Raw genomic sequence first — 25,664 nt, forward strand, 5'->3', positions numbered from 1 at the left:
TAGTACACAAATGTTTGGAAAAGCGTTCACCCTCATTAGAAATGATCGCAGTGCAAATTAAGGAAAGCATCATCCATCTCACCTAGAACTGGGACATCAGGGTGCCCACCCGCTCCTGGCGAGACTATAAATTGGTTCGACTATTTTGAAAAGCAAATTGGCAATATGTATCAAAAGCAGGTAAATCTGTTGTTTCCACCTCTTCTTTGTCCCAGAAATTTTACTTCTGGAAAACAATCTCAAAAAAATAACATTAAATTTAGGAGAAAGCTTTCTGTACTAAGCTTTCATTTATAATAGCAAAAAACAGAAAACAAACTACATATCCAACAATAGAGGGATGCTTAAATAAATGATGGTACTTGGTGAAGTATTATAAAAACCTATAAAATGCTGCTCACAAAGGATATTTAATGACATCGAAATGTTCTTGTGAATACAAGTAACAAAAAAATAACAAGTTATATATGCAGCATGATTAGAACTCTGTAAAATGTTAGGGGGAAAAAAAGACCAAATGGAGACCTGTATAGACATGTTTTTGAACATGATGTGTTTCTGGAAATAAGAAACAAAGTCAAATGCTCAGAAATTCAATGCACTCATATATCCAGGGGCAGATTTGGTTGCCAGAACTCGGAGCTGTGCAGGCAGCAGGAACGTCCGGGCACACCTTTGCTCCTAAATGCTGACAGAGGACGAACCTGAGAAAGGGGTTTTAGGAGAGCTCTTCCTCTTCCTCTTCTCTACTTGTCATTTTCACTTCCATTCATATTTAGTATTTTATTTGCAAAACTTCAGTATGAGGGAGACATCATCTTTTTGCTACGTTTGCTTTCAGGAGACAGAGATCTGACTAAACAACACCGTGATTCATAGATGTGCAAAGTGCCACTCACAGAAGTAAGTGGGGATAATATACCTCTTTTTTCCTTGAACTAGAGAGAGTTTGAGGAAAGGCACTACTGTAATGGCCCCTCGAAAGAGAAGAGAGGCAAAGAGACCCACTGCGATATTAATGCAAACGGGGTTAAAAATGGAACTTTTGACAACTGCATGTATGGTGACTGAAGACCACGCCAAGTTCTTCAGTTCTGTTTCCAAGGAAGTGGGAGTGATACTCTATAATCACACTTTCCAGAAATGAGAGTTCAGTCACAAACTTTGAAGTCGGCACAGAAGGCATGTGCTTTAAATCTGTCTTCCTTTCTAGCGTCAAGCACAAGATAGATTGAGCCATAGCACGCAGATTGCAGAATTTCAACTCTTATCTTGGAAATAAAGATTAGCTCAAAACAGATGTCAATAAAACACAGACCAAGAAAGCTAGCAATAAAATGAGAATGGTTATGTTCTTAGGAAAAAAGGCATGTATGAAAGGGCCGCCGACAGGGAACTGAAAATCCACGGAACTTTTCATGATAAAAAGGAAAAACCAGTCACACAGCAGAGACTAATTTCTTCCCCTTTTACCCGATTATTAAACATTTTACTGAGTATGTACAGTTGAAAAGAGTTGATTAAAATTATATAAGCTCCTGATTTAAACAAGGCTCATGCTAACACACACATTCATTCATTCAATCATTCAACAACTATTAATACTTGTTAACCGTGTTCTAAGCGCTGAGCCCTCGAGGGAGAGAGCTGAGACCCCCAGTTCTGGGCTTCCAAAGGCGATGCAGTTCTGAACTGGACCAGTTCTACACGACGCCTTTGCAATATTTCAGAGATTATCGAAGCTATTGTTCACTCTGAACACATGTGTTTTAGCCCTGACTCCCTAGAAAACAAGGGTCTGAAGCGAAGCTCATGGGTTGAGGCTTTATGGGGAGGTGCAACTCCAGGGCAACAAGAGTGGGGGTCAAGGAGGAGCATGAGAAAGAGGGGAAGCAAAGGTGAGGTGGTGTGTTCCAAGCTGGCCGCAGCTTTGCAACAAAACGGAGCAGTTAGTTGGCCAGGGGAAGTCTTCTAAACAGGGCTTGTGGGACTGACCTGCCGTAGACTGTGGGAAGGGGGTCAGCTCCATCTCCCTCTTTCACTGGGCAAAACTCCTTCCTGGGTTGTGTTACCTGCCCCCTCCAGGCAGCTACATGCCGGGGAGGCCAGATACAAAGCCTCGCCTGCAAGTGTAGAGAAAAGCCACAACCTACCCAGGTCCTACGAAGGTTGACCTGACCCCTGGAGCCTCTGCAGCTCCTACCTGGGTGGGGACAACAGCAGCCATACCAAAGCCCAGCCTGGAGCGCAGGGGAGGCTAGGGGAGCCCGAGGCAGTAAGAGCTAGAACCCTCCACCAGGCAAGAAGCAAGGCCCGAGAGCCGCGGGACTGAGCCCATCTGGGAAGGCACATAACAGGGCCAGTATGATACTTATGGAGTGAAGCGTAATCAAAATACGTACTTCAGGGTATATAGCAAGAACTATCACGAGTAATGTTTGAAAAGAACTTACTGCCCTGGACTTTCTTTCATCTTCCATTAAAGTGAGCACAGCACCTTTGTGAGACACTAGCTAACAATACAAGGCAGAACTGCAGGATTTGGTATGTAACTGGCATGTGTAATTGATTCCAAGGGAGCTTAATATCAACAAATACTTATTGGTGTATTTGACATTACAGCACTATGGACAAAGACAGATCATGATCCTGAAACCTTTAAAATTCCTCATAAAGGATTGGCTCATATAAAACTTTCTTACATTTGAACCTCCCTCAGGCCCAGTGAGGTAGATATTATTATTCCCACCATATACGTGCAGAAACACAGACAGACAGAGGTTCCATGTCTACGCCAGCAAGTGGCCAGTTGGAACTCAGACCACACCTGCCAGACACTCTCACCATCCCCAAATCCGAATCCCGCCCAGCGACTCCAGTGTCCGACTCCAGTTTCCAAGGCAACCCGGTCTCCTCCCATCGCCCTCCTGCTCCTCACACAGGTTGACGGGATGTGGGTCAGGCTTGGTCTCTGTAACGTATCTGTGCCCCGACAGCTTACTCTGCAAGTTTTGGCAAAAGCACTGACTGGCCCTCTTTGATCTCACCCCGGCTTCAACTTTCAGGTTTGTGGGAAGGAGAGAACCAAAGATGGGATGCCACGAAGCGAGCAGGTGGCATCAGGTGCGCTGAGCTGAGCCCCAGAGCAAGCCAGGCCATGTGGGCAGCTCTTTAATGGGTGCACACAGAAGCCACTGAGAAGCCAAAGCAATTCTGGGCTCATTAGCTCCTCCCAACCCTCCCATTAGCTCCTCTCAACCCTCCTCCAGTTTCAAACCAAAGCTCTTGGTTAGTCATTTGTGTTTCACTTAGAAAAAAAATGTTACTTAAGAAGAAGAAAGTTACAACAGAAGTGTACCTGCTGGGTTCAAGAGTTGCAAGAGCTTTCTGTGTGCGCCAGTTAACTGGATGGCAACTCAGCTGCCTCCAGCCCAGCAACCCTGGACCCTGCTGTTTCCAAGCTCCTGCGTTCTCCAGAGGTCACAGCCAGTTTGATGTTCCTCAAAGGCACTGAGGCAGGTCTCTGCCAGTTACTATGGGCTAGGACTTTCCCAGAGGGCAAATGGACCAGTTCCTAAAGGCTGGGGTAAAACCTACATTTGCAGCAGCAGGTGGGAAGAGGAGAGAAAAGGAACCTGAGCTTCCTTGAAAACCTACTACAGGTTAGGCTAGAAAATGTTCATTGTCACCAGGTGCTCACAACATGCTTATAAGGGGGTTATTACTCTCAAAGTCTCCCAGCCAGCAGTAGGTGGAGCTGGTATTGGGACCCAGGCCTTTCTGCCTGGGTATGAAATTACTCTGCCTGGGTATGGATTACTCTTTTCACCAAATCACACTGTGGCCCCAAATGCAGAATGCCATACGCATTCTGGTATTTGTTTTACAATCCCTGGAACTTCTGTTGCTGGTTTTCTATAATGATATTTACCTTCCTGTGTTTTTTATTTTCTTCAATTACCACAAAGGTTGACTATCTTTTGTTTATCGGTTATTTGTATTTTTCTTTATGAATTGCCTTTTTAGGCTTTTTGTCTATTCTCCTAATGAGGTACTTTGAATATTTCTTAGTGATTTGTAAGCACTGTTTATATATTGAGGCTATAATAATTATAATGCTCTATTTGTGATCACCTAGCCCTGGGAGCTAAGATATTAGAGATAAGGAAAGTGTCTGCCTATGTATTGGAATTTTTTATACCAAATATTGTTTTAATTTCTCCCTTTGGAAAAATGACTTTTTAGCATATTGAGAATTCAAATGATGACTGTTTACTGATAAGATATTTAATCAGAAAAATAGTGTGATTTATTAAATAAGCAGTTAAACCAATGGCAATTAGGCCTTCAGTCCTCTGAGTGGGTCCTGGAAAGAAACAAACCAATGAAACAAGAGCCCCTAATCGTGATGTATAGTTCTGGGGGAGGGACCAGGGCTCTACTCAGAGGGGCTGGCTCTTCACGGATAAAGAGGAGTTGGGGGTGGGGAGCAGGGCACTTTGTAAGTCTAAGCCTTGGTCACACATTGGATACAACCCCCTTGAAGTTTACAAAAGACAGCCCTCTTCCTATTCAATTCCCAGTGTGCAGTGGTGTGCACGGTCTGGCTAGCACTGACTTAACAGAACCCATTGTTAACATTATCAGGAACTTTGTGAGCTGGTTATTAAACATAGCTTTTATCAAAAATTAAATTACATAAGCTTACACTTACATAAGTTATATTGAAAACAAAGGTAATGAATACCTCACAAATCATCCCTTTCTGATTATTTTACTGTATTTTGTCATTATCTATGCTTTGGGGTTACTCACACCTGCTCTATCTACACAGCAGAAACACCACCTGATGTGGCTACTGAGCCTCTCCTCCCAACTTGTCTTCAATGAAGTCATGCTGGCAGCTCAGCATTGGCAATTGGGAATATTTCCACACAGAAATCGACAAAAGCTACAAATAAGGGCTTAATTTACTATTGATTTTCTAGACTTAAGAAAGTGATGGAGAAAATGTTAAGAATGCAGATTAAACTTAAAAGTGTATTGGGTCTGTAGCCATTACATTGTGAACAGCATAAAAAACAGGAAATATTCTTCTGGTACTTGAAAACTGTCATCCAATTCAGCAAAGAAGTTGCTCATGCCATTGACAAATGAATGAAGTTCCAACATGTCTTTGTTGTTTCTCTGACAAAAATATTAGCCAACATTTAAGTTGGAAGGATAAATTTTCATGAATTACAACCATAGATTGGTTACAGATACAAAAAGTTTGGCAAAAATCAACGAAAGCATTCTCTGAGAATCAACTGGCCATATGGAATTTACCATATGAACAGTGTATATTTTATTACTTGTAAATTGTCAGCTACACATCCTTTACATCAGTAAAATTTATAATAAACGTACGTGATGCATCTATATCTACACACAATTTCCCTACAGAGCACTGGTTGTTAAACATTTACCAGCACATAGGACAATGTGAATCCACCGGTGGGGAAAATGGGGACAGGATAGAATGCCTTTGTAACAAATAAACAGCACCGAGTGCTTGGTTGAAAACACATGAGCACTATTTATCATCCTAGACCCCTCTTGTTCTTTTGACAAATCTGACTTCTTCTCTAGATTGGCGGAAATCTGGAAATCATGCTGTTGGAACCGAGAAATACAGAGCACACGTGGGTTGCTACCATTTTGGAAACAGAAAAAAGATTAGAGAAAAAAGAGAAATTTTAATTATGGAGAAAGAGTGAATTCTCAGAGTTCAAGAGAATGACATAGATTTTTTTAAAATGCCATCAATTGTCTCAGTCTATTTATTACTATGTGAATACCAAGTATGTAAAACTAAAACTCTTTGGAGCCATGAAATAAGATACATCATGTTGATTACAGAAAGGAGATTGGAAACATGCTTGATCATTCTTCTTTCCATTTAAACACTGATGCCTCACAATTCTCCCTTGCAGGGGAACATGGTAGGAGGCGCCCTAGCTCCTTAGGTGGGCTCTAGGCCATGCCAGTGAAGTTTGGGCGCAGCACAGAGAGCAGCCATACCCCCGGTCGAGCTCCCTGGAGGTCACTGAGTTGGGCCCTTGGGTGGAGGGGGGCAGGGATGAAGAATGGGGAAGGACGCTTCACTCCGTGCCTACCAGCAGACCTGAGTGTGGTAGGTGTGCAGTCTAGGTGAGTGTGTGTTCAATGAATGGAGAAGCACCAAGCAAAGCCACCCCTGGTGCCACACAAAGCCAAAGGTGATTCCTGCTGAGCAGGGAAGACCCACGCTTCATGTGCTCCGGGGGTGCTCACAGGAGCTGCAGGTCATGAGGAGGTGCAGGGCCCTTCCTGTGCCCAAGGGTGCTGAGTGGGACGTGGACCTGGGTGGGGAGGCCGGCCTCACTCCAGTAGGTGCACAGACTCTGCCTTGTGGCCCAGGTGCGACCACCAATGTGGGCTTCCAGGGGAGGAGGGCAGGATGCAGAAACCCCTACCCCCAGTTGCTTGGTCTGGGTCATCACTTCTGCACAACCCCATCTCACCAGAGAGGGGGCTCGGCACAAGCCAGAGAGACAGGAAAAGTGGAGGCAGGAGGACCCAGCCCCAGGCCTGTCTGATGCCTGATGCAGGAGAACGAAGTGTACATGTTTCCCAGAGAACTGAAACTTTCTACACTCAGCGCCCAAACTTAAAATCCAGGGCATTCTGGATGAAAACTCTCTAAAATGCGGCCAAAGTTCCCCAAAAGATGCTCTGTAGGACGGGCCCCTGACCCCTGCCCTGACTGTACTGTCGCCATGCTCCCTGCACAACAACTGGCGTGCGGCTGGCGTGGCCTGTGGGCTCGCCGCAGTGGAAGCTGCCCGTCTCCCACACCTGCACACGCCAGGACTGCATGTGCCTCGCACTGCATGGCAAGGTCCTGGTGTCTCCAGATCTAAGTAGTGTTCCGTGAAGTCAGGACCGGATGCAGCGCCACCTGCAAACTCGGGGAGGGGGGGGTTGGGGGGGGCGCTGGGAACCGGGATTTCACTCCGTTCCATTCCTAGGTTGTCTCCTGAAGGAGCGTGGTCCTGGGAAAAGACACACCTTTCCCTTGGCCCAGGAACTGAAGAGCAAAACGGATGATTAATTTGTTATTCAGTTTTAAAAAAAAAATGGTTTTTAAAACTGATCACATAAACCACGCTCAATCTGACAGGAGGTGAGTATTATACGAGCTAGCATATCATTCGGATCACTTAATTACTTCATAAAACCCGGGTCTTAGCCTAGATTTTTTTTTTTTTTTTTGAGACAGAGTCTCACTGTGTTGCCCGGGCTAGAGTGAGTGCCGTGGCGTCAGCCTAGCTCACAGCAACCTCAAACTCCTGGGCTCAAGCGATCCTACTGCCCTAGCCTCCCGAGTAGCTGGGAGTACAGGCATGAGCCACCATGCCCGGCTAATTTTTTCTATATATATTTTTAGTTGGCCGATTAATTTCTTTCTAATTTTAGTAGAGACGGCGTCTCGCTCTTGCTCAGGCTGGTCTCGAACTCCTGAGCTCAAACAATCCGCCCGCCTAGGCCTCCCAGAGAGCTAGGATTACAGGCGTGAGCCACCGCGTCCGGCCCTTAGCCTAGATTTTAAAGCACTATTGCATGGCACACCATGGAGCTGAGTCCACCTCCCCCCACCACCGACCTTTTTTTTAAAACGATTCAGTTGCAGAGATTTGAAGGAGGTTGAAATGAGCAACACAGAAACGAAGCACCTTGTCCCAAGCACAGCTTCTCAGGAACCCCGTGAAGAAATGGGGACGGTGCTGCTCTTTCCGGGAGCTGTGCCTATGCCACACTGGTACCAAGGCCAGTGACCATGAACTCACAGGACACCCTGACCACACAACCAGGAGGCCGAAGACCATGCCATCTGGGATCAGTTCACACCTCGGCACTGACAACACCAGCAAGGCAGCTGGCTGACAGTGCTGAGCTGGCCAGCGTTTCCCTGGCTCCAGAACTCTGAATCCTGGGGGGCAGGACAGCGGCAGCGGCAACCTCCTGGGTCAGCTGGTGTCACCTTCCCGGGCTGAGGTCCCCAACAGACACCGTCAGGTCGACTTCAGCATTCCAGTGTGGGGATCATCCTGCCCCACAAGGCAGACTGGCTGTAAGGGGGTTCTCCCCCCACCCTCATTGGATGACACATCCTGGGTTCACAATAGCGTCTGAGTCCCCCCTGCACCCACACACCGCTGGAGCGCCCTTCCCCTGGCTGCCTCGCCCGCCCGGCGTAGCCTCTCAGGTGTGTCCCCAGGCTTGGTCTCCCCGTGAACAACGCCTACTCCGGCAGCCAGGTCTGTGGGCACAGCGTAACCAGTGCTTGGGAACGCTCAGCAGACACAGCACTTTGTTCTTAAGCATCCTTTCACCCCTCCTGCCGGCAGTGTTTCTGGCACCCTGACCATGTGCAGAGATCTTCTCAGACTCCCCTCCATGCCTCACGGCCCCGGTTGCACCGCAGCCCTGCCTCACCGCGCCCACGTGTCTGCTGGCGAAGAGCGTTCTCCATGACGCGGTGGCCTGTCCCTCAGGTCAGCCTGGCCAGGAAGCCCCCTGCCTCTGCTCTGCACTCAAGGAGGGCCCCAGACCTGCCCCTGGAGAGAGGGGAGGTGAGGGGGAGCCATCACGGAGGACCATGTCTTGGCCTGACAGCTCCTCGTTTGCCCTCCGGGTCGGGTGGGGAAGCCCCTTGCAGCCCCTCCCCTGGCTGTGAGCAAGGCCAGTGCTCGGGAGCCCCAGCCCCAGGCCCGGCGTGGCAGGTCATCTGCGGGCCCTGCTTGACAGTTCATTTTACAAAACTAGAGGGACAGCAATATCCCCTGGGCCAGTCTCCATCTCCTCATGGCCTGTATATTCTGTCCTACTTAGGTAAGAAAAAAAAAGTGACGGACAAGGGAGGTTCTGAAAACCCAGCAGGCCTTCAGCAGACCCTCGCTATGAGCCCTCTCCTTGCTCTTCTTGGCCAGAAGTTGCCACTTGCTCTGCTGAACTCCAGGGCACTCCCCCCGGTCTTTGATGGCTCTTGGGGTCTTGCACATGGTACTACTGGTTCCTGAAAACTAGAACATTCCCGACTAGCCTGCCAGCTCCTTGGAGGCAGGGACCACGTCTCAGGGCTCTCTGTGCCCCTGAGCACCTGCATGGTGTCTGGCACATGGTGGGACCTCTGCAAACACTCATTGGGTAAATGCCTGTCAGGGCATGCAGACCCTCCAGCTTTGGTGCTGCAGGGACACCTGGGAGAGGAGACATTCATTTGGAGGCTGAACGGGGCTTATCCCACATGGACCTCAAAAGCACTAGGCCCCCACACCAGCCCAGGAAAGGGCTGCCCGGCCTTTATTCGAGCCCCTCTGCCCCTGTTTTGGCCTCTGCCCCATCAGCTGCCACACTGAGAACGAGCTCAGAGGCTGACCCTCGACTGAGGTGAGAAACGCAAGTCGGGGAGATTCAGTGGTGACCGCAGTGTCCCGCGGGGGTGCCACGTGGGTCTCCACTGCAGAGAGATGCTGAGCTCCAGCATCAAGGCTGGCTCCAGCTGCGCTCAGGGAGGACGAAGAGCGAGCAGCCGAGAGAATGGAACCCGTCCTCCTCACGCACGGCAGGAAGGGCTTGCCCCGCATAAACAGTGGCGGAACACTTGCCTGCACTTGCTGTTTCTGGCAAAGACCACGTTCAGGAGCGGCACTTCTTTACAGGGCAAGACTTGTGTGGAATGAACTGACCACAGAAGCCTCTGCAGGAATGTGCAGACTCTCTCTGACAACACTGGAGAATGCGTCCCTGCTCCCCAAATTCCCGTAAGTCACAGGAGGTCAGAGCTAGAAGGTACCATGGGATGTTTATTCTGCTCCCATCTCAAGCTTCTAAACACAAAGGCCCAGATTCTAACCATGCCTAGGGATAGAGACTGGTCTGTCTCAGGACTTAATCTGGGGCCACCCTTGGGAAGTATCCACTAATCCCATGTCCTCCGTAGCAGAACATCTGGTCACGTGGTGATTACAGAGGGTTCCAACCATACTAATTACTTCCCCAATATCTATTGTGCATCTATCACAAACCACACCACAGGAGGCACTGGGGACACAGCAGGAGCCAGAAGACAAGAGCACAGACAGCAGAAATGTCAGTGTTAGAGCCGTGGGCAGAGCTGGTGAGTGCCGTGCAAGCAGGAAGTAGGGAGCTGATATGGCAGCACCTGGCTGGGCAGGAGGAGGTGTGGGCAGGTGCTCAAGTGTGCAGGGCATGCGGTGCTGTGCTGTGCACCGCTGCAACCTCGAAGCTCGCTCTACACCTGCATTCAGCAGGCTCCAAACACATGTTAATCATCGCTATGTAAACAGCTCTCCTTCCATCGCCCATCCACCTTGAGGGGCTGAAGATACTTAACACACCTGGTGTGTATTTCTAGCCTGGCCCTGCCCCTGACCTCCAGGTACACATCTTCTCTTGGACTTGTCATAGGCATCTTCAAGTTAACCCACTCAAACCAAGCTCCTGATCTTCTCGCCAGTATCCTTTCTCCCTGTAACGTTCCAGATCTAGGAAATTGCAACTCCATTCTTTTACTGCACAGGACAAAAACTCTGGCGTCTTCCATGCCCCCCTCTCCTCTCACAGCCCACATGCGACGTGTCGGCAAATCTCTCAACCCTGCTTTCAGCATCTGACTCCCCCGCTGCTGCCCCGATCGGTGCCACCTTCATGTGATACTGCAGTGAATCCCTAACTAGCCTCCCTGCCTTTGTCCCTCTCCCACCCCAACTTCCATCTATCCTATTAACAACTGGCTGTCAGTGGCCTATTAACACGCAAGTTCAGATCCCCTCTCTCCTCTGCTGAAACCCCCCTCCAGTGGCTTCCCACCAAGTGCCTACAATGGCCAACAAAACCCAGTGCGATCTGTCCACGTTCTCTCAATGAATGCCCCGTCCTCTTCCATTCCTCTCCCTGCTGCCACCTGCAGCCGCAGGGGCCTCTCCGCTGTGCCTGGGACACCACAGGTGTGCTCCTGCCCGGCCCCCTCCACCAACCCTTTGCAGGGAATGCCCTCTCCCCGTGTCTGCATAGCTCACTCCCTCATCTTCTTCGAGCTTTTCTCAAATGTCCCTTTCATGAGGCCTTCCCTGGCCACCCTGTACCCCCTTTTCACTCTACCCTGCTTTATTTTTCTCCTTAGAGCTTCTCCTCATCCAGTGGACAACTCCCTGCCTGGTGATCTTGTGTAATGGCCCTCTCCGCCCTGGGGAAGGCGCACTCAGCATCTGTTTTGCTCACCGCTGTATCCCCAGTGCTTACAACCCAGCAAAGGCTCAATAAATATCTACTGAATGAAGCCTGCATTCTTGGAGGGAGTATTATTCTTTGACTAAACCAATGAATTCCAGTTACGAATGTTTTATTTAAGATTTTTGTATCTCTATTCAAATTTGCCTATAGTTCTTTCTCTCTCTCTCTTCCTTTTTTTTTTTGCATATCGATCAATTTTTCTTTACTCTTATTTTCCTCTAGTGAATGGGAAGGTCTTCATCTTGGTTTGAATCTTTGTTATCTCTATAGCATATTTAAAAGTTGAGTTTATATGTCTCTATCAGTGCTAAGAATAAAACAATCTATCACTCTCCAGTAAAAAATGAGAATCTTAGCAAATTTTTCCTTCCTCCCCATTCTCATCTCCAACCTCTATGTTTCTGTAGAAATAATATGGGGTGGAAGAGCAAGAGGACACACAGATATTTAGACAAGACCTCTCCACGAGGCCATGGCCAGCTGCAGCCATGGGAAGCCCTGGGGACGCACTCCCAATGGAGGCAGAAGCAGGTGCGAAGGCCCTGTGGTGGGCTGGACCATGCCTGTTCGGGGACCTGATGGGAGGGCAGCGCGGGGAGGCAGAAAAAATGGGACACAGGGGAGAGGTGAGATCTGCAGGTCAGGCTTAGTGGTTTGGGTTTTGCCCTAAGAGCTGTGGTAGGTCATGAAAGTGGTTAGCAGGGTGCATCACCATCTGGATTATATTTTATAAGGATCACTGGGCACTGTGTGGAGAGTGGGTCTAGCCAGCAGAGGTGGAGACAGGTAGGCCACTGGGAGCAGGAGGTAAGAGATGACAAGGGACTGGACCGAGACAGCAGGCAGACAGTGGAGGGAGACAGAAGCATTGAAGGTTAACTCCTGGGATTCGGCTGAGCAACTGAGCGCATGGTGAAGCTGATTACACCAATGAGGAAGACAGGGAGAAGCAGTGTGGGAGTTGTGTGTGAGACGCACGAGCACAGAGCCTGTTAGACCCACGCCCAGGAGGCTGCTGCAGAGCAGGTCTGGGTGCAAGGGGGCAGGGAGAGGTGGGCTTTGGGCACCGCCAGCAAGTAAGAGAGGTGTTCAGTATCACGGGGCTGAGTGAGGTCCCTGGGTGGGAGGGAAGACAGAGCCGAGCCCCACAGGGGCAGCCAGTGAGGCAGAGGGCCCGCTTGGGTGTGTATCTCTGCAGCCAGGCCCGGAGGGCACTTCCAGAAAGGGGAGAGCTGCTGAGTGCCGCTGTGTGCTGGGCCCCACTCTCAACACTGACTGAATTACCTGATTTCACTTCATCACAGCCTGACAACTTGGGCATTATCACCTCATTTTCTAGATAAGACGACCAAAGCCCAGAAAGGCTCAGGGACTCGCCCAAGGTCACAGGTGTTGGTAAGAGTTGGAGTCAGCAACCACCCCAGGTAGTTGGGCTCCCGAGCCTACGGTTTGTAACCACCGCACCATGGAGTCTCTGGAGAGGACGCTTAGCATGTTAGAGCCACAGACTCTGCCTTTGCAACCTGCTGAGGACAGGCAAGGGACCGCCAGCTTGAGTAAAAAGGCAACAAGGACTGTGGGGGCTGTGACAAGCCCCAGTTTTGGTGCAGTGGATGGGAGCGAGCAGGAGACGGCCACGGCAGGCAGCCTGTTCTGCTGGCGTCACCATAAAGGGGAGCAGAGAAGCGGCTGGCGGCTGGGGGGATGCAGGTTCAAGGGTATATCCATGAGCCCAACGGGAAGGGGAAAGGGAAGGATGAAGCATGAGGGCAGCCTGCAGCAGCACAGCCCCGTGGGGGTTCGGCCCTGTCCCCCCTCAGCTGCGCTGGGACACAGGGAGAGCTTGTATTCTGCTCATGACACAGAGTAAAGATCACAGGTGCAGAGTGGTGAAATGACTCCCAGGGCTATGCTGCATGGATACAGAGCTGCAGCCACTGGCCACGTGCTCCCAGGCAAGCAGGCCGTGCAGGCTGACGCAAGGACTTCGAGTCGTGGGAACAGTGTATGCTTGAGGATGCAGCTTGCATGAGGAGTCGACCCCGACTTTTAATAGTTTGCCAATGTGCTTTGGGGCTTATAAAAGAAAGAATTTGAGAATGAACTTCTAGTTAAAAGTATGTAAATTTTAGGTCGTTTAAAATGTTATGGTTTTGTATTTTTAGAATTTGTTATAGTAACACTTTTTTATGATATTTATTATTTTAAAACCAGAAAGAAAATGATCTGGGGAGGTGGGCATTCCCTATAGATAGCTTGATCATTTAAAGCCAATTTTCTACCAAAGGCAAGTCAATGGTCTTCCTTTCTCCTTGGTAAAAAAAAAGATCCCTAGAAACTGTGAATCACAGAGAATCAGAAAAGAACCAGGGCAGGGGCAGGTTCTCATGCACCCCGAGGGTGATCAAGGAGCAGAGTGCATTTTCACAGAAAAGGGTACAAGGAACAACAGAACAGTGAACGCAAATGTGAGGAAACTCATCCACAGAAAAGTGAGATCCAAGCAGAGTCTGTGAACTTGACTATAAATGCAACGGAGAGAGCAGAGGGAAGAGATTATAGAGCTTTGTGGATAGCTACAGGATAAAATCTGATGATTATTCTAGTTCTCTTTCCTGCCTATAACCCCATCTCCTAGATCAGTGCCTGGCATTTAATAAAGGTAGGTTCAATAAATGATTGATTATTAATTAAAAGGAGTTAAAAAAAAGAGTGCAAACATTACCAGAAAAATAAACAATCTGAAAACAAAATTAAGAAAACCATTCCATTTACAACAGCACCAAAAAGAATAAGATACTTAGGAACAAATTTAGCCAAGGAGGTGAAAAAGACTTGTATACTGAAAACCACATAAAACATTGTTGAATGAAATGAAAAAAGAGCTAAATAAATAGAAAAGCATCCCATGTTCATGGATTGGAACACTTAATATTGTGAAGGTGGCAATATTCCCCCAAATGATCTACGAATTCAACCTCTATCAAAATTCCAACTACTTTTTTATAAAAAAAAGAAATGCACAAGCTTATCCTAAAATTCATATGGAATTCCCATGGGACCCAAAATAGCCCAAATGATCTTGAAAAAGAACAAACTTGGAGTACTCATACTTTCTGATTTCAAAATTTAGTGCAAAGCTACAGCAATCAAAACAATGTGGTACTAAGGTAAGGACAGGCATACAGAACAGAATTGAGAGTCCAGAAATAAAGCCCTGTATCTATGGCCACTTGATTTTCAACAGGGTTGCCAACAGCATCCAAGGGGGAAAGAATGGTCCTTGCATCAAATATTGCTGGGACAACTAGATAGCTTTAGGCAAGGTATGAATTTGGACCCTTACCTCACATCATAAACAAAAATTAATTCAGAATGGATCAAAGACTTAAATGTAAGAGCTCAAACTATAAATCTCTTCAAAAGAAATACAGGGGTAATAAATCTTTGTGACCTTGGGTTAGGCAATGGTTTCTTAAATGTGACACCAAAAGCACAAGCAACTAAAGAAAAAAGAGATAAATTGAACTTCATCAAAATTAAAAACTTTTGTGCATCAGAGGACACCATCACTCAACTGAAAAGACAACCCACAGAATCGGAAAAATTATTTTAAAATCATGTATCAGATAAGTACTCTCACAACTCAACAACAAAAAGGCAAACAACCCAACTTTTAAAATGGGCCATGAACTCAAATAAACATCTCTCCAAAGACATAGAAATGAACAACAAGCACATAAAAAGACGCTTAACACCATTAATCATCAAGGAAATGCAAATCAAAACCACAGACACCAATTCACATCTGCTAGAATGGTTGTAATAATAATGTTTTTAAAAGGCCCAGGAAAGTGTTATTGAGGATGTAGAGAAATCAGACACCCCATACATTGCTGATAGGAATGTAAAATGGTGTAGCCAATGTGGAAAACAGTTTGGCTGTTCCTCAAAAAATTAAACAGTTACCATATGACCCAGCAATTCTAACCCTAGGTGTATACCTAAGAGAAATGAAAACCTAAGTGCACACTAAAACTTGAACATGAATCCTCATAGTAGCACTATTCACAATAGCTAAAAGGTAGAAACAACACAAAATGTTCATCAAGGATGAATGGATTGAACAAGTGGTCTACCCATACAATGGATATAAGTAATCGTTGTAAAAGTAATGCAATTCTGATGCATACGACAATGTGGAAGAACCTTGAAAACATGCTACGTGAAAGAAGCCAGACACAAAAGGCTACATATTATATGGTTTCATTTATATACGAGAGGCAAATCCATAGTGACGGGCAGTGGATTAGGGGGTTGCCAGGGGCCAGGAGAGGAGGAGGGAACGGAGAGCAATTGCTTAATGGATATGGGGTTTCCCTTTGTGGGGATTAAAATGTTCTGGATTTGATAGTGACCATTTGATGGTGATGGTTGCACGACATTGTGAATGTACTAAAAGCCACTGAACTGTACACTTCACAATAATTAAAACAGTGAATCTCATATGATGTGAATTTTACCTCTACAACACAAAACAAAGAATTCCCAGAGATACTATGGTGAAATAAAGGCCGAGTTACTAAGAGGCTTGAAATACAGAGGTTGCCATGGAATTCCTAAGAGCCACTGACCTTGTTTCTCCGGGTTGCGGACCTGGGATGGCATGTCTTGGATTTCCAGTGTCCATTCCCCTTCAGCCTTTTCTCCCCAGCAGTGGACAGTCATGAATTCCCAGTTTGTAAACCCTTCGTTGGAAAGATCCAGCAATCTGCAATTGGAGATTCGGTGTCAGAAAATGAAGGTCCTGGTCCTGGGTGGCTTGGTGGAGAGACCAGCCCAAGGAAGGTTCTCTCCTGCACTGCAGGAATCAGTCTTCAGAAGACCTACAATCCGGCTGGAGCACACCCCAGGGCTGCAGGGGTGGGAAGAGGGGAAGAAGGGGCCTGGCCCTGAGCTGACATGAGGGTGTCAGGTAAAAAGCTGACTGTTTCAAACTCTTAGAGCAGAGTGTCTCCTCCATCACCTCATTGGAACTCCCTAACATTCTGAGAGGCAGGCAGGCCTCACCCAGCCCAATAAAAGATGGGGACTTGGTCAGCAGTGGGCTCCCCCTCACATCCTAATTTATAGATGAGAGACCCCCAGTATTTGGTTTGCTGCAGGTCCAACCACCAGTAACCAGCTGAGCCAGGACTTGATCGAGGGCATTCTGCCTCCTCATTCTATATTCTGTCTACCACCAGCAGGTGTTTATAAGGTCACCAATGACACCCTCAATCCTGCCACTTTCCTGCAGAAGGTGTTTGATTCCTTCCGACTCCCGGGAACGATCTCACAAAGCCCACAGCCCCCATGCCTGGATGCACCAACACAGACAGAGGCTGGGCCACACGAGATCCCTCCACTTAAGCCCAAGGGTGTTCACAAAGGAAGCCTTTGTGAAACGCTTATTTGTGGAATGAATGAAACTTCCACATTTGTCTGAGAGCCAGCTCTGTGCACTGTTCTCCAGAAGATACAAATAAGGAAAAAGGAACAACTACTCAAACTGGTGGGAAAAGTTTTGTCCCTTTATCTCCAGGGCTTAACCGGTTGGAACAGTTGCATTTGGGGGAGGTGACGATGACAGGCCTGGCTGTTTTCCAGTGTGGGTGGGAGGCACACCTGGTCAGGTGGCAGGGAGGAGGAGGAGGCTCTCATCCCCCAGAGAGGCCCCCCCTTGCAGGTTCTGATGAGCCTCTCTGCCCTTCCAATTGGAGGGTATTTCCCAGCTGTGCCCACCAGGCATTCAGTCTCATGTCTGATTGCAGCAGAAATAGGAAGCAATGAATCGACACCCTCTCTCTTCCAACACCAGTGCCCTCCTCAGAAGGAACTCTCCCTCCTTAGAAGAACAATTACAGTTTCTTTTCTCTTACTCTTTCTTCAAAGTATAATATTCTACCTCTATTTTAGAATAAAACTTTTTTTTAACATGGGGCTTTTTATTGTTCATCAGAAATTCAGGCCGAGTGCAGTGGCTCACACCTGTAATCCTAGCGCTTTGGGAGGCTGAGGCAGGAGGATTGCTTGAGGCCAGGAGTTTGAGGTTATAGTTAGCTATGATGACACACTGTACTCTAGCCAGGGTAACAGAGTGAGAGCCTGTCTCAACAAACCAAAAAAAAAAAAACAAACAGAAATTCAAATATGTAAGTTTTGTGTAATTAAGATTCAATTTCTGATTTGGGGATTCTCTGAACACTCAGTGCATGAAAGTGTTTATCAAGGGAACATTCTTTGCATGGAGCATGGTGTTGGGGGTTGCGGGGAGAAACATCCTGTGCCTTCTTCTAGGAATCCACAAAGGTCAAGGCTGATTTTAACACACAGTGCCAAGCTGAACCCAACACAATGGGGACAGAACAAGGACAAACTGTCTTTCAAGTGCTGAGGTTTAAGGATGTCAACTCACTCTCAGTGAAAAAATTTGGCAACCTGAAAAAGCTGCCAAAGAAGGATGTGAAGTAAGGTAGAAGGTAATCGATCCTAAAACACAAATTCTTGATATAATCACAAAATCCGTCTCAGAAAAAAACAAATTCCCAAGACTTAGGTGACAGCCAAGTGGCCTCAGGGCAGGTTTTTAAAGTGCTTGATGGCACAGGTACAGCACTACCTAGCAACACCTCCCTGTTTCCCAATCTCCACGGCTCCCAGGGCCCCAGACAGGCCACCCAACAAGTCAGGTGGGCCAGAGTAGGCAAGTGGGGAGGGGCCGCAGCCCAGTGGACAGGGCAGGCTGGTCTCAGGGTGTTTCCTGCGGGGTGGGGGATATAGTTGTCAGTTCTGGTTTTCAAGACAAGCTAGAAGTGCTAATTTGTCTGTGAAATCTTCTTCTTTCTCCATTTGCTGCTTTGCTAGAGAGAGACAAAAAGGTACCCTAATCATTCCCAGCCCCTCCAAGTTCCATAAACCCCTTCATTCTAACTACCTGCAAGTCATACAAATGCATCAGTGAACCTCCCCTCATTTCTAAGCTTGTTGAAGAAATGACTCCATGGCTTTCCACAAACCAACCGTGCACGAAGCTTCAGAATTCCGAGTCCCTTGTCCAAGCACAACACTTTAGGGGAGAAGGCGGCAGAGAGCAGCTTGGGAGCACCTTCCCTGCACCCCACCCATGCCCGTGTCTCCCAGGAACAGATCCCAGCCTGTGCGGGTCCTGAAGGGCAGACCAAGACTGGAGGGAAGGTGGGGGGCTCGGGAGGAGGGAGAGGGCAAACGAAGCCCCCAGTGGTAGGTGCTCCTTCAGAGGTCAACTGAATAGCATAAAGGTGACCTTCAATGCACTCATTAAGGCACAACCAGAATGCTACAAATTTTTCCAATGAACAACAAAACGAAATGGAATAACTCCTTTGTCACTTCTTCTGAAGGCAAAGGTTTTCCACGGCCTTTATGAAGGCAAGATTTCAGACAGTGATTTTTCAGGTTGTGAGGTCTGTGTGTAAGGGTCTCCCAGAGGAAGGAAGCTGCCAGCAGAACCAGTGGCATCCCCTGCATGTCATGGGACGCTGTGGGCCAGGCCCGGCCAGGGGCCCCTGTGCAGCCTAAATCTCAGGGAGCCCCTGCACCACCCTCCTGGGCCTGCCTCGCCTTACCTTTTTGCCAAAAGTTGAGACTTGGTTCCTGACGGAGAAATCAGGTAGATCTGGAGGTCTCCCCGGCGCGGGTGCGAGATGGAGATCCGAACTACCACGTGCTCCAGGTAGACCACCCGCTGGTCCGAGTGGTCGGCACAGGCGTTGGTCAGGGCCGTGGTCCGCAGCGTCTGCACTATAGGGATGCTCCTGGGGGAGGAGGAAGGAGCTCAGTGCTCGGCACCTGAATCACCAGTCTCACGCAGGCATGCAGAGTGCCCCCGTGTGGCCCCTGGGTTCTGGGGGTCCCCAGGGAACAGCAGCAGCCTCCTTACATCTCACTCTTGGGTGCTGCACTGTGAGTTATATCACCTGCTCGGAAGACATTTGTGGTTCTGGAATTTGTTTACAGAGATTTAAAGAATGGGTTCTTGTGCAGACGTGGGTCAACATTCCCAGGGATCCAGGGATCAGCCCTCTTTGGTGCCCAGGAGGTGGCTTCTCTTAAGTAGCATTTGGCCCACTCATTTCCTCAACTGCTTGGGGTTTGCAAAGCTTTGAAATCCCATGACTTTGTTTCAACGACTGGCCTCGAAAACAGAAGTCACAAAGCCGAATATCAATAACAGCAAATACCTCCTGAGTGGACTGGGCACTGGGCACCAGGCAGTGGTCTGAGAATTTACAAGGATTAACCCATCTAATTCCAAGAGAAATTAAGAACTGCATGCAAGATGCAGCTAATGAAAGGTGGAGCAGGGACTTAAGGCCCCAGGGTTCACTGCCTGGACATCTGTGCCCTGCTGCCTTGCAAGGATGCTTGTACGGACCCACACTCAAGGGACACGGGCTCAGAGTCTGCTCTCTGTGCTGGTCGAGGCTGCCGCAAATGTACCAAAATCACTGGAGCTGGTGATGTTCCCCAGCTGCCCTGCATAAAGTCTGGGACTCCCTCCCTCTCCTGCCCTGTGATGGAAACGGCTGATGGTTCTCTTTACAAGTGCAGGGCAGTTTTACCATATGAGATGGAACCTGAGGACAAGCACAAAGACCAGTCACTCAAGAATCATTTCTACCAGAATTTTCTAACCCATTCCCCAGACAAAGCAGACACAAAGTCTGTACCCAAATGTTGTTCCTGCATCTGGGCCACCAGGGCTCACGTCTCCATGAACCCAGGACCCCTCACCCCGCTGATCTGCAAACTGAAGAAAGATGGCATTCTTTGGTGCAGACCCAACCACCGCCCAGCAGCATGTTAATAATTCCCCACCACACAACTGGCGCTCGGTTTATTATGGGGAGCGCTTTTCCCATTATACCCCGACGTTCCTCTCGGGAGGCTCGAGGCTTATGCTCAGAGCCTCTCAGGAATTACATCGCTTGGCTCTACTGGGCCTGAGTCATAAAAAACAATCAAAACAGTTATAAACAGTGATGTAATTCCCTCGGAGACTCTGTAAATATTTGAAAACACGCTTCGCATGCACCATAAATTGATTTAGAGATGCTGACTTCTTTCATTGCCTTCTCTCGAGTTTTACTGCTGGTGTTTACCGGTCAGCGGGCGCCCACCTGGCAGATACAGAACACAACGGAAAGCTCTGGGGACTTCCAGGCCCTGCAGGGCCCGCATACATCTCCAAGTAACGTGTTCACCCATTCCCCCACTCCCACTGCACACAAAGAATACAAAGTGGGTGTGTTGGGGGTATCCCGGGTGTGACAGTGGGGAAACACCTAAACCCACAGACTCACTAAATGCTCCCCTGGAGCTTCGAGACGTGGCTCCCAGTCAAGACCCCAAGACCCAAGAAGAATCCTGCACTCTTCAAACTGCAAACGCTTTCCCAGGGCTGAATTGCAAGATCAAGGTGAAACAGAAACATAAGCCATAACAAAGCTTAACACTGTCCCACTCTCCAACCATTTGCTAATTAATTAGCAGGGAAGAAATCAGTCTGCTCTAGAAATAGACCGGGAATCCTATTGAGGAAACCTTAATCCTATTGATAAGTCACAGGATTTAAGAGAACAGGAACAGATCAAAATAAAAGACAACGAACCCCACCCCTCACCCGCCCCACAGCCCTGCATCCCGCCCATCGAGTGTACACCTAGAGAAAAAATCGTTTCAATCAGAGTATTAAAGTCTCTTGCATCTGACTTTTTATTCCTGCTAAGGCACTCCAGCGGGTGGGTAAGAAAGGTTGGGCTGGGTCTAATCCATTGGGAGCCACTCTGCGGGGCCTGCAGGGTGACTGCCTGGCAGGGGGCCCCACTCAGCTCCTCCAGAAGTTAATGGCCTCGCTGGGTTTAGTTTTCAAAGCAAGACATTACCCTCACCTGGAGGCTAGGAGCCAGAGCCCACCTCCAGGAACTAGGCTAACTGTAACAATTAGTTTTTATGTGAAATCTCTTAACTGTGAAATCGCTCAGTTGCAGCCCGCCAGGACTCCTCATTTCTGCAAGTTCCAGGGCAGCGTGGGGAGCCCAGGACAGCTACTGCAGGGATAGCGAGTTGTTACCTTCCTTATATGCAGTTTCTCCACACATTTTATTTCTGCTGTTGCTATTGAAACAAATAACCTAACGTCCCAAATTAGGGGACGTTTTTGTTTTTTTTTTTTTTGAGACAGAGTCTGGCTCTGTTGCCCGAGCTAGAGTGCCGTGGTGTCAGCCTAGCTCACAGCAACCTCAAACTCCTGGGCTCAAGCGATCTTCCTGCCTCAGCCTCCCGAGTAGCTGGGACTACAGGCATGTGCCACTATGCCCGGCTAATTTTTTCTATATATATATTTTTAGTTGTCCAGATAATTTCTTTCTATTTTTAGTAGAGACGGGGTCTCGCTCTTGCTCAGGCTGGTCTCGAACTCCTGACCTTGAGCGATCCACCTGCCTCGGCCTCCCAGAGTGCTAGGATTACAGGCGTGAACCACCATGCCCGGCCTAGGGAGCTTTTGAATTTTCTTAAGAAAAGAAATAAAAGAGGAGGCTTCAAAATGTTTCATGATAGCCGAGCTGAAATTGTTCTTAATTTCAGATAGAAACTCCAAGAAAGAGGGATGAAGAAAAATGGAAGCTATTCTCCACCCTACAGTTATTTCAAAGATAACACAGAAAATGCAAGTTGACTGCAAAGTAATTGATTTTTTAAGTTAAACAACATGCAGGGATTATCGTTGTCACACGAATACAGCTAAGTTGTATTTTCATCGTCACAATTGATTTAGAAAGATCTTATAGTTCCCAAGATAACTGAAAATGTTCTTTTGCTATTGAATTCCGAAATTGTTGTTTGGGTACATAAAACCATCTTCCTAGGTCCCTAGAGGAACCCAGGGAGTTAAATGATCCCACAAGACCTGCTTGCAGATTGAGCAATGTTTAAGCCAGGGAGATTGCCGGACTTGGAAAAGATGTCTAATGACAGAGAAATGCCACTTCCTGTACAGCCACATTTCAGCATTAATTAACTCTGGTTCTCCAGATGTTCTCCACTCATTCTGAACTCTCTTTAACAGCTCCCTTCTCCCAAAGAGCTGGAGGGCTACCAACGGCAGTGCCGTGATCACTTCCACTATCTCCAGACCACTGACGGGCTGGCCTCCTCCTAGTTTTCTCCAATGCATAGCACCATCTAAGAAATATCTCATGAAGATGTAGAAAAGTTCCTAGTTTGCTAAAATCATAACACTTAAGAATTTTGAGGCATCAGAGTAATATTCAGAGTCAAAGATAAATGTTTGCAAGTAACCATGTGGCAGCGGAGAGCAGGCAGGGCAGGCTACCGGCCAAAACCGTCCGCCCCGCAGAGCCTCCCACTCCCCACTTGTCTTTCTGTTCTACCCGTGAAGCTGCCACAAGTCAGTGTTTCTCACTCCCACCTACAAGACCTCTCTACAGCTTGGCTTCGTGGGCAGACCTGGACCGGCCCGGTTCCTTACTAGACAATTCTGAAGTCATGCTGGGGCCCCCGCCAGAATCGAAGGCAGCAGCGTCCTCCCCTCTGCTGTATTTGGCATCTGGCTCGGGGAGAACAGCTCGACGAAGAGCTGAGACCCATTAAAGCAGAAGGTCACCAGGAAACTCTTTCGCCGACTTCTAAAGGGCAAGAGAGGGGTTAATTGGGACAAGCTTGTTAAATTAAACTCGGTCTGTCGGAGGGCACAGGGCACCTGTATGAGGATTAGCAAGAGGCTTCCGAGTCACTTCTCAGGCCTCTGCTGTAGGATGAACGTTCTCAACAACATGATTATTAGGGTCTGAGGCAGGCTGTCTCATTAATCTGTGGACTTTCTTATTCATAGTAGTAGTTCAAGTTGAGAATTTTCCTTAGATAAAATTACTTCTGATTATCAAACCATGGCACACCATTCAGGCTAGAAATAAAATTAAACCAAAAAAAAAAAAAGAAGGTAATTAATCTAGTACATTAATTTAGACAATGCTGTCCATGATTAATTGGGCTATAAGGTGTTTTAATATATAATGTTTAAATTTATAGCACACATTTTTCTTCTATGTGAAATGAGGAGGCTGAATTAGCTGCCTATAAACCTGCCTTTCGATTCTAACATGCTAAGATTCAATCTGACGGGGAGTAAAAAAAGACTATAAAACACAGTCAATCCTCATCATTCACAGATTCTGTGTTTGCATCTTCACCTACTCAATAAAATTTATTTGTAGTCCCCAAATCAATACTGTGGCACATTTTTTTTTTTTATGAAATAAGGTCTCTCTCTGTGTTGTCCAGGCTGGTGGTCTTGACCTCCTGGGATCAAAAGATCCTCCCATCTCAGCCTCCTGAGTAGCTGCGATTACAAGCCTGCGCCACTGTGCCCAGCTTTTGTGGTCACGTGTGGATGTGCACAGAGTGGCAAAGTACTTGAGTAGGCCAGTGTGAACGTTCCCAGCGGAGGTCAAGCAAGGCAACCCTCTGCCTTGTTGTTGCAGATCTCATGCTGTAAACAAGTCTCCATTTCAGGATGTATCTAGTGCCATGTTTTTTGCATTTTTGTGCTTTTTGTGGGTGATTTCACTGTTTAAAATGGCCTCCAAGCACAGTACTGAAGTGCTGTCTAGTGTCCCTAAGTGCAAGAAGGCTGTGATGTGCCTTACAGAGGAAACACATGTGTCAGATAAGCGTTGCTCAGACATGAGCAATAGTGCTGTTGGTGAGTTCAACGTTAATGAATCAACAATGTATTAATGTATTAAACAAGGTGTCTTAAACAGGCACACACATAAAACAAGATTCCGTATTGATAGGTTGGCAAAAATGTTGTGACCAGATGCTCATAGGAACCTAACTCTGCATCTCCCCTAGGAGCAACGGTTCAGTATTCGCTAATTCAGGTGACTGTATAGAACGTAACTCCCATGGATAACGAAAAGCAACTGTATTCAAATTCAAATACTAATTTTAGAAGTAAGTAGCCTTTACAATTTGGGGAAAACAGGTTTGCTTCAAAACAGTTTTTGCTTCAAAAACTAAGCTAGGGAGGGCAAGGGCTCCAGGCACATAGGCTACTGGTTAAGTTCACTAGGGACCACGAGGGTGTCGCAGGAGGCAGGACAAGCATCGTGGGCCCAGGATGGCTACCCCCAGGGCAGGACTGCATAGCACCCTACAAATGTTCTGAGAACACTCAGCAATGCCCTATATAATAATGGCCTGATATGAGAAACCAGAAGCAAGGGTCTCATATGGTAGCCAGGTGTGCACAGAGCTCAGATGCCCTGGAGGGAGGTGCTGGGTAAGGTGGGAAGAATGTGGGAAATCTGCATAGTTCAGAGAGAGCCCAGAGGAAAGAGGGGCTTTCAGCTTCTAAAAAAGATGTCAAACCAGGCTGTGTGCTTGAGCTCAGCAGAGTCGGGCTGATCTGGGTCAGAACCATTAGGCCACTGCACTACCTGGCTTCTTGCGGCACCTGGCCTTTAGGTGGCTTGCCTAGTTAACGTGTTGCACACGGGCCTCCAGGGGCTGGCCTCTCAGGTGCTGGCACAAGGCCAAGGTGCTTTCCCATTTTTAGAGGCAGTGTGCACAGCTAGCAGGGGTCATGGAGGGAACGGAGGAAAGGTCTTCTGTGGGGCATGCAGGTTACTCTATTTGGTTTAATACTGCCTGAGTTCCTACCTGGAGGGGCAAGGCAGACTCTGGAGACAGGCAGCCTGGGGTGGAAGCTCAGCCTCGTAGCACCCCAACCCAGGGCAAGTTTCTTAACTCTTTTATGCCTCAGTTTCTTTAACTATAAAATGGGGATAAAAATAGTACCCAAACCTCACACCCTTGTTGGGGATTTTTATGTAAAGTGTTCAGAACAATGCCTGGTGCATAGTAAGTACTTTGATAATCATTACCCATCATCTATTATCCACGGCCATATGTCTTCATAAGGGGAGTTGTTTTAAAATGACCATTGTAAGCAGTCTGGTTTAACGAGATACCAGAAAAGTAAGCAGTATGTGGTTAATCCAGAGTTAATTCCTGAACATCTATAAATAGATTATCTGCTCTACAGATAATCCTTGATATTCAAAGCAACACATTGGCTTTTGGGACTGATGTATCATGTGAGTGCGTGAGTGTGTGCGTGTCTTTTAAGTGAAAGACAGGCTGAACTCAACTGCAAACTCTGCTGGGATGGTAACTTTCCAAACAAATAAAAACTAAAGACATGCAGGTAAGTTCTT

General features: G+C 47.6%; 1 protein-coding gene across 1 annotated transcript in view; it reads right to left on the reverse strand.

The window, feature by feature from the left end:
• Positions 1–25,664, reverse strand: part of PCSK6 (proprotein convertase subtilisin/kexin type 6) — a gene marked incomplete at its 5' end in the record, with an annotated part of 167,897 nt that overhangs the window by 36,378 nt on the left and 105,855 nt on the right. The window contains 2 exons of the mRNA XM_012642689.1: positions 15,975–16,111; positions 18,987–19,175. Of these exons, the coding sequence (XP_012498143.1) occupies positions 15,975–16,111; positions 18,987–19,175 (326 nt within the window). The remainder of the gene's footprint in view (positions 1–15,974; positions 16,112–18,986; positions 19,176–25,664) is intronic.

Source organism: Propithecus coquereli, unplaced genomic scaffold, assembly GCF_000956105.1.
Source record: "Propithecus coquereli isolate 6110/MARCELLA unplaced genomic scaffold, Pcoq_1.0 Scaffold184, whole genome shotgun sequence".
Taxonomy (NCBI): domain Eukaryota; kingdom Metazoa; phylum Chordata; class Mammalia; order Primates; family Indriidae; genus Propithecus; species Propithecus coquereli.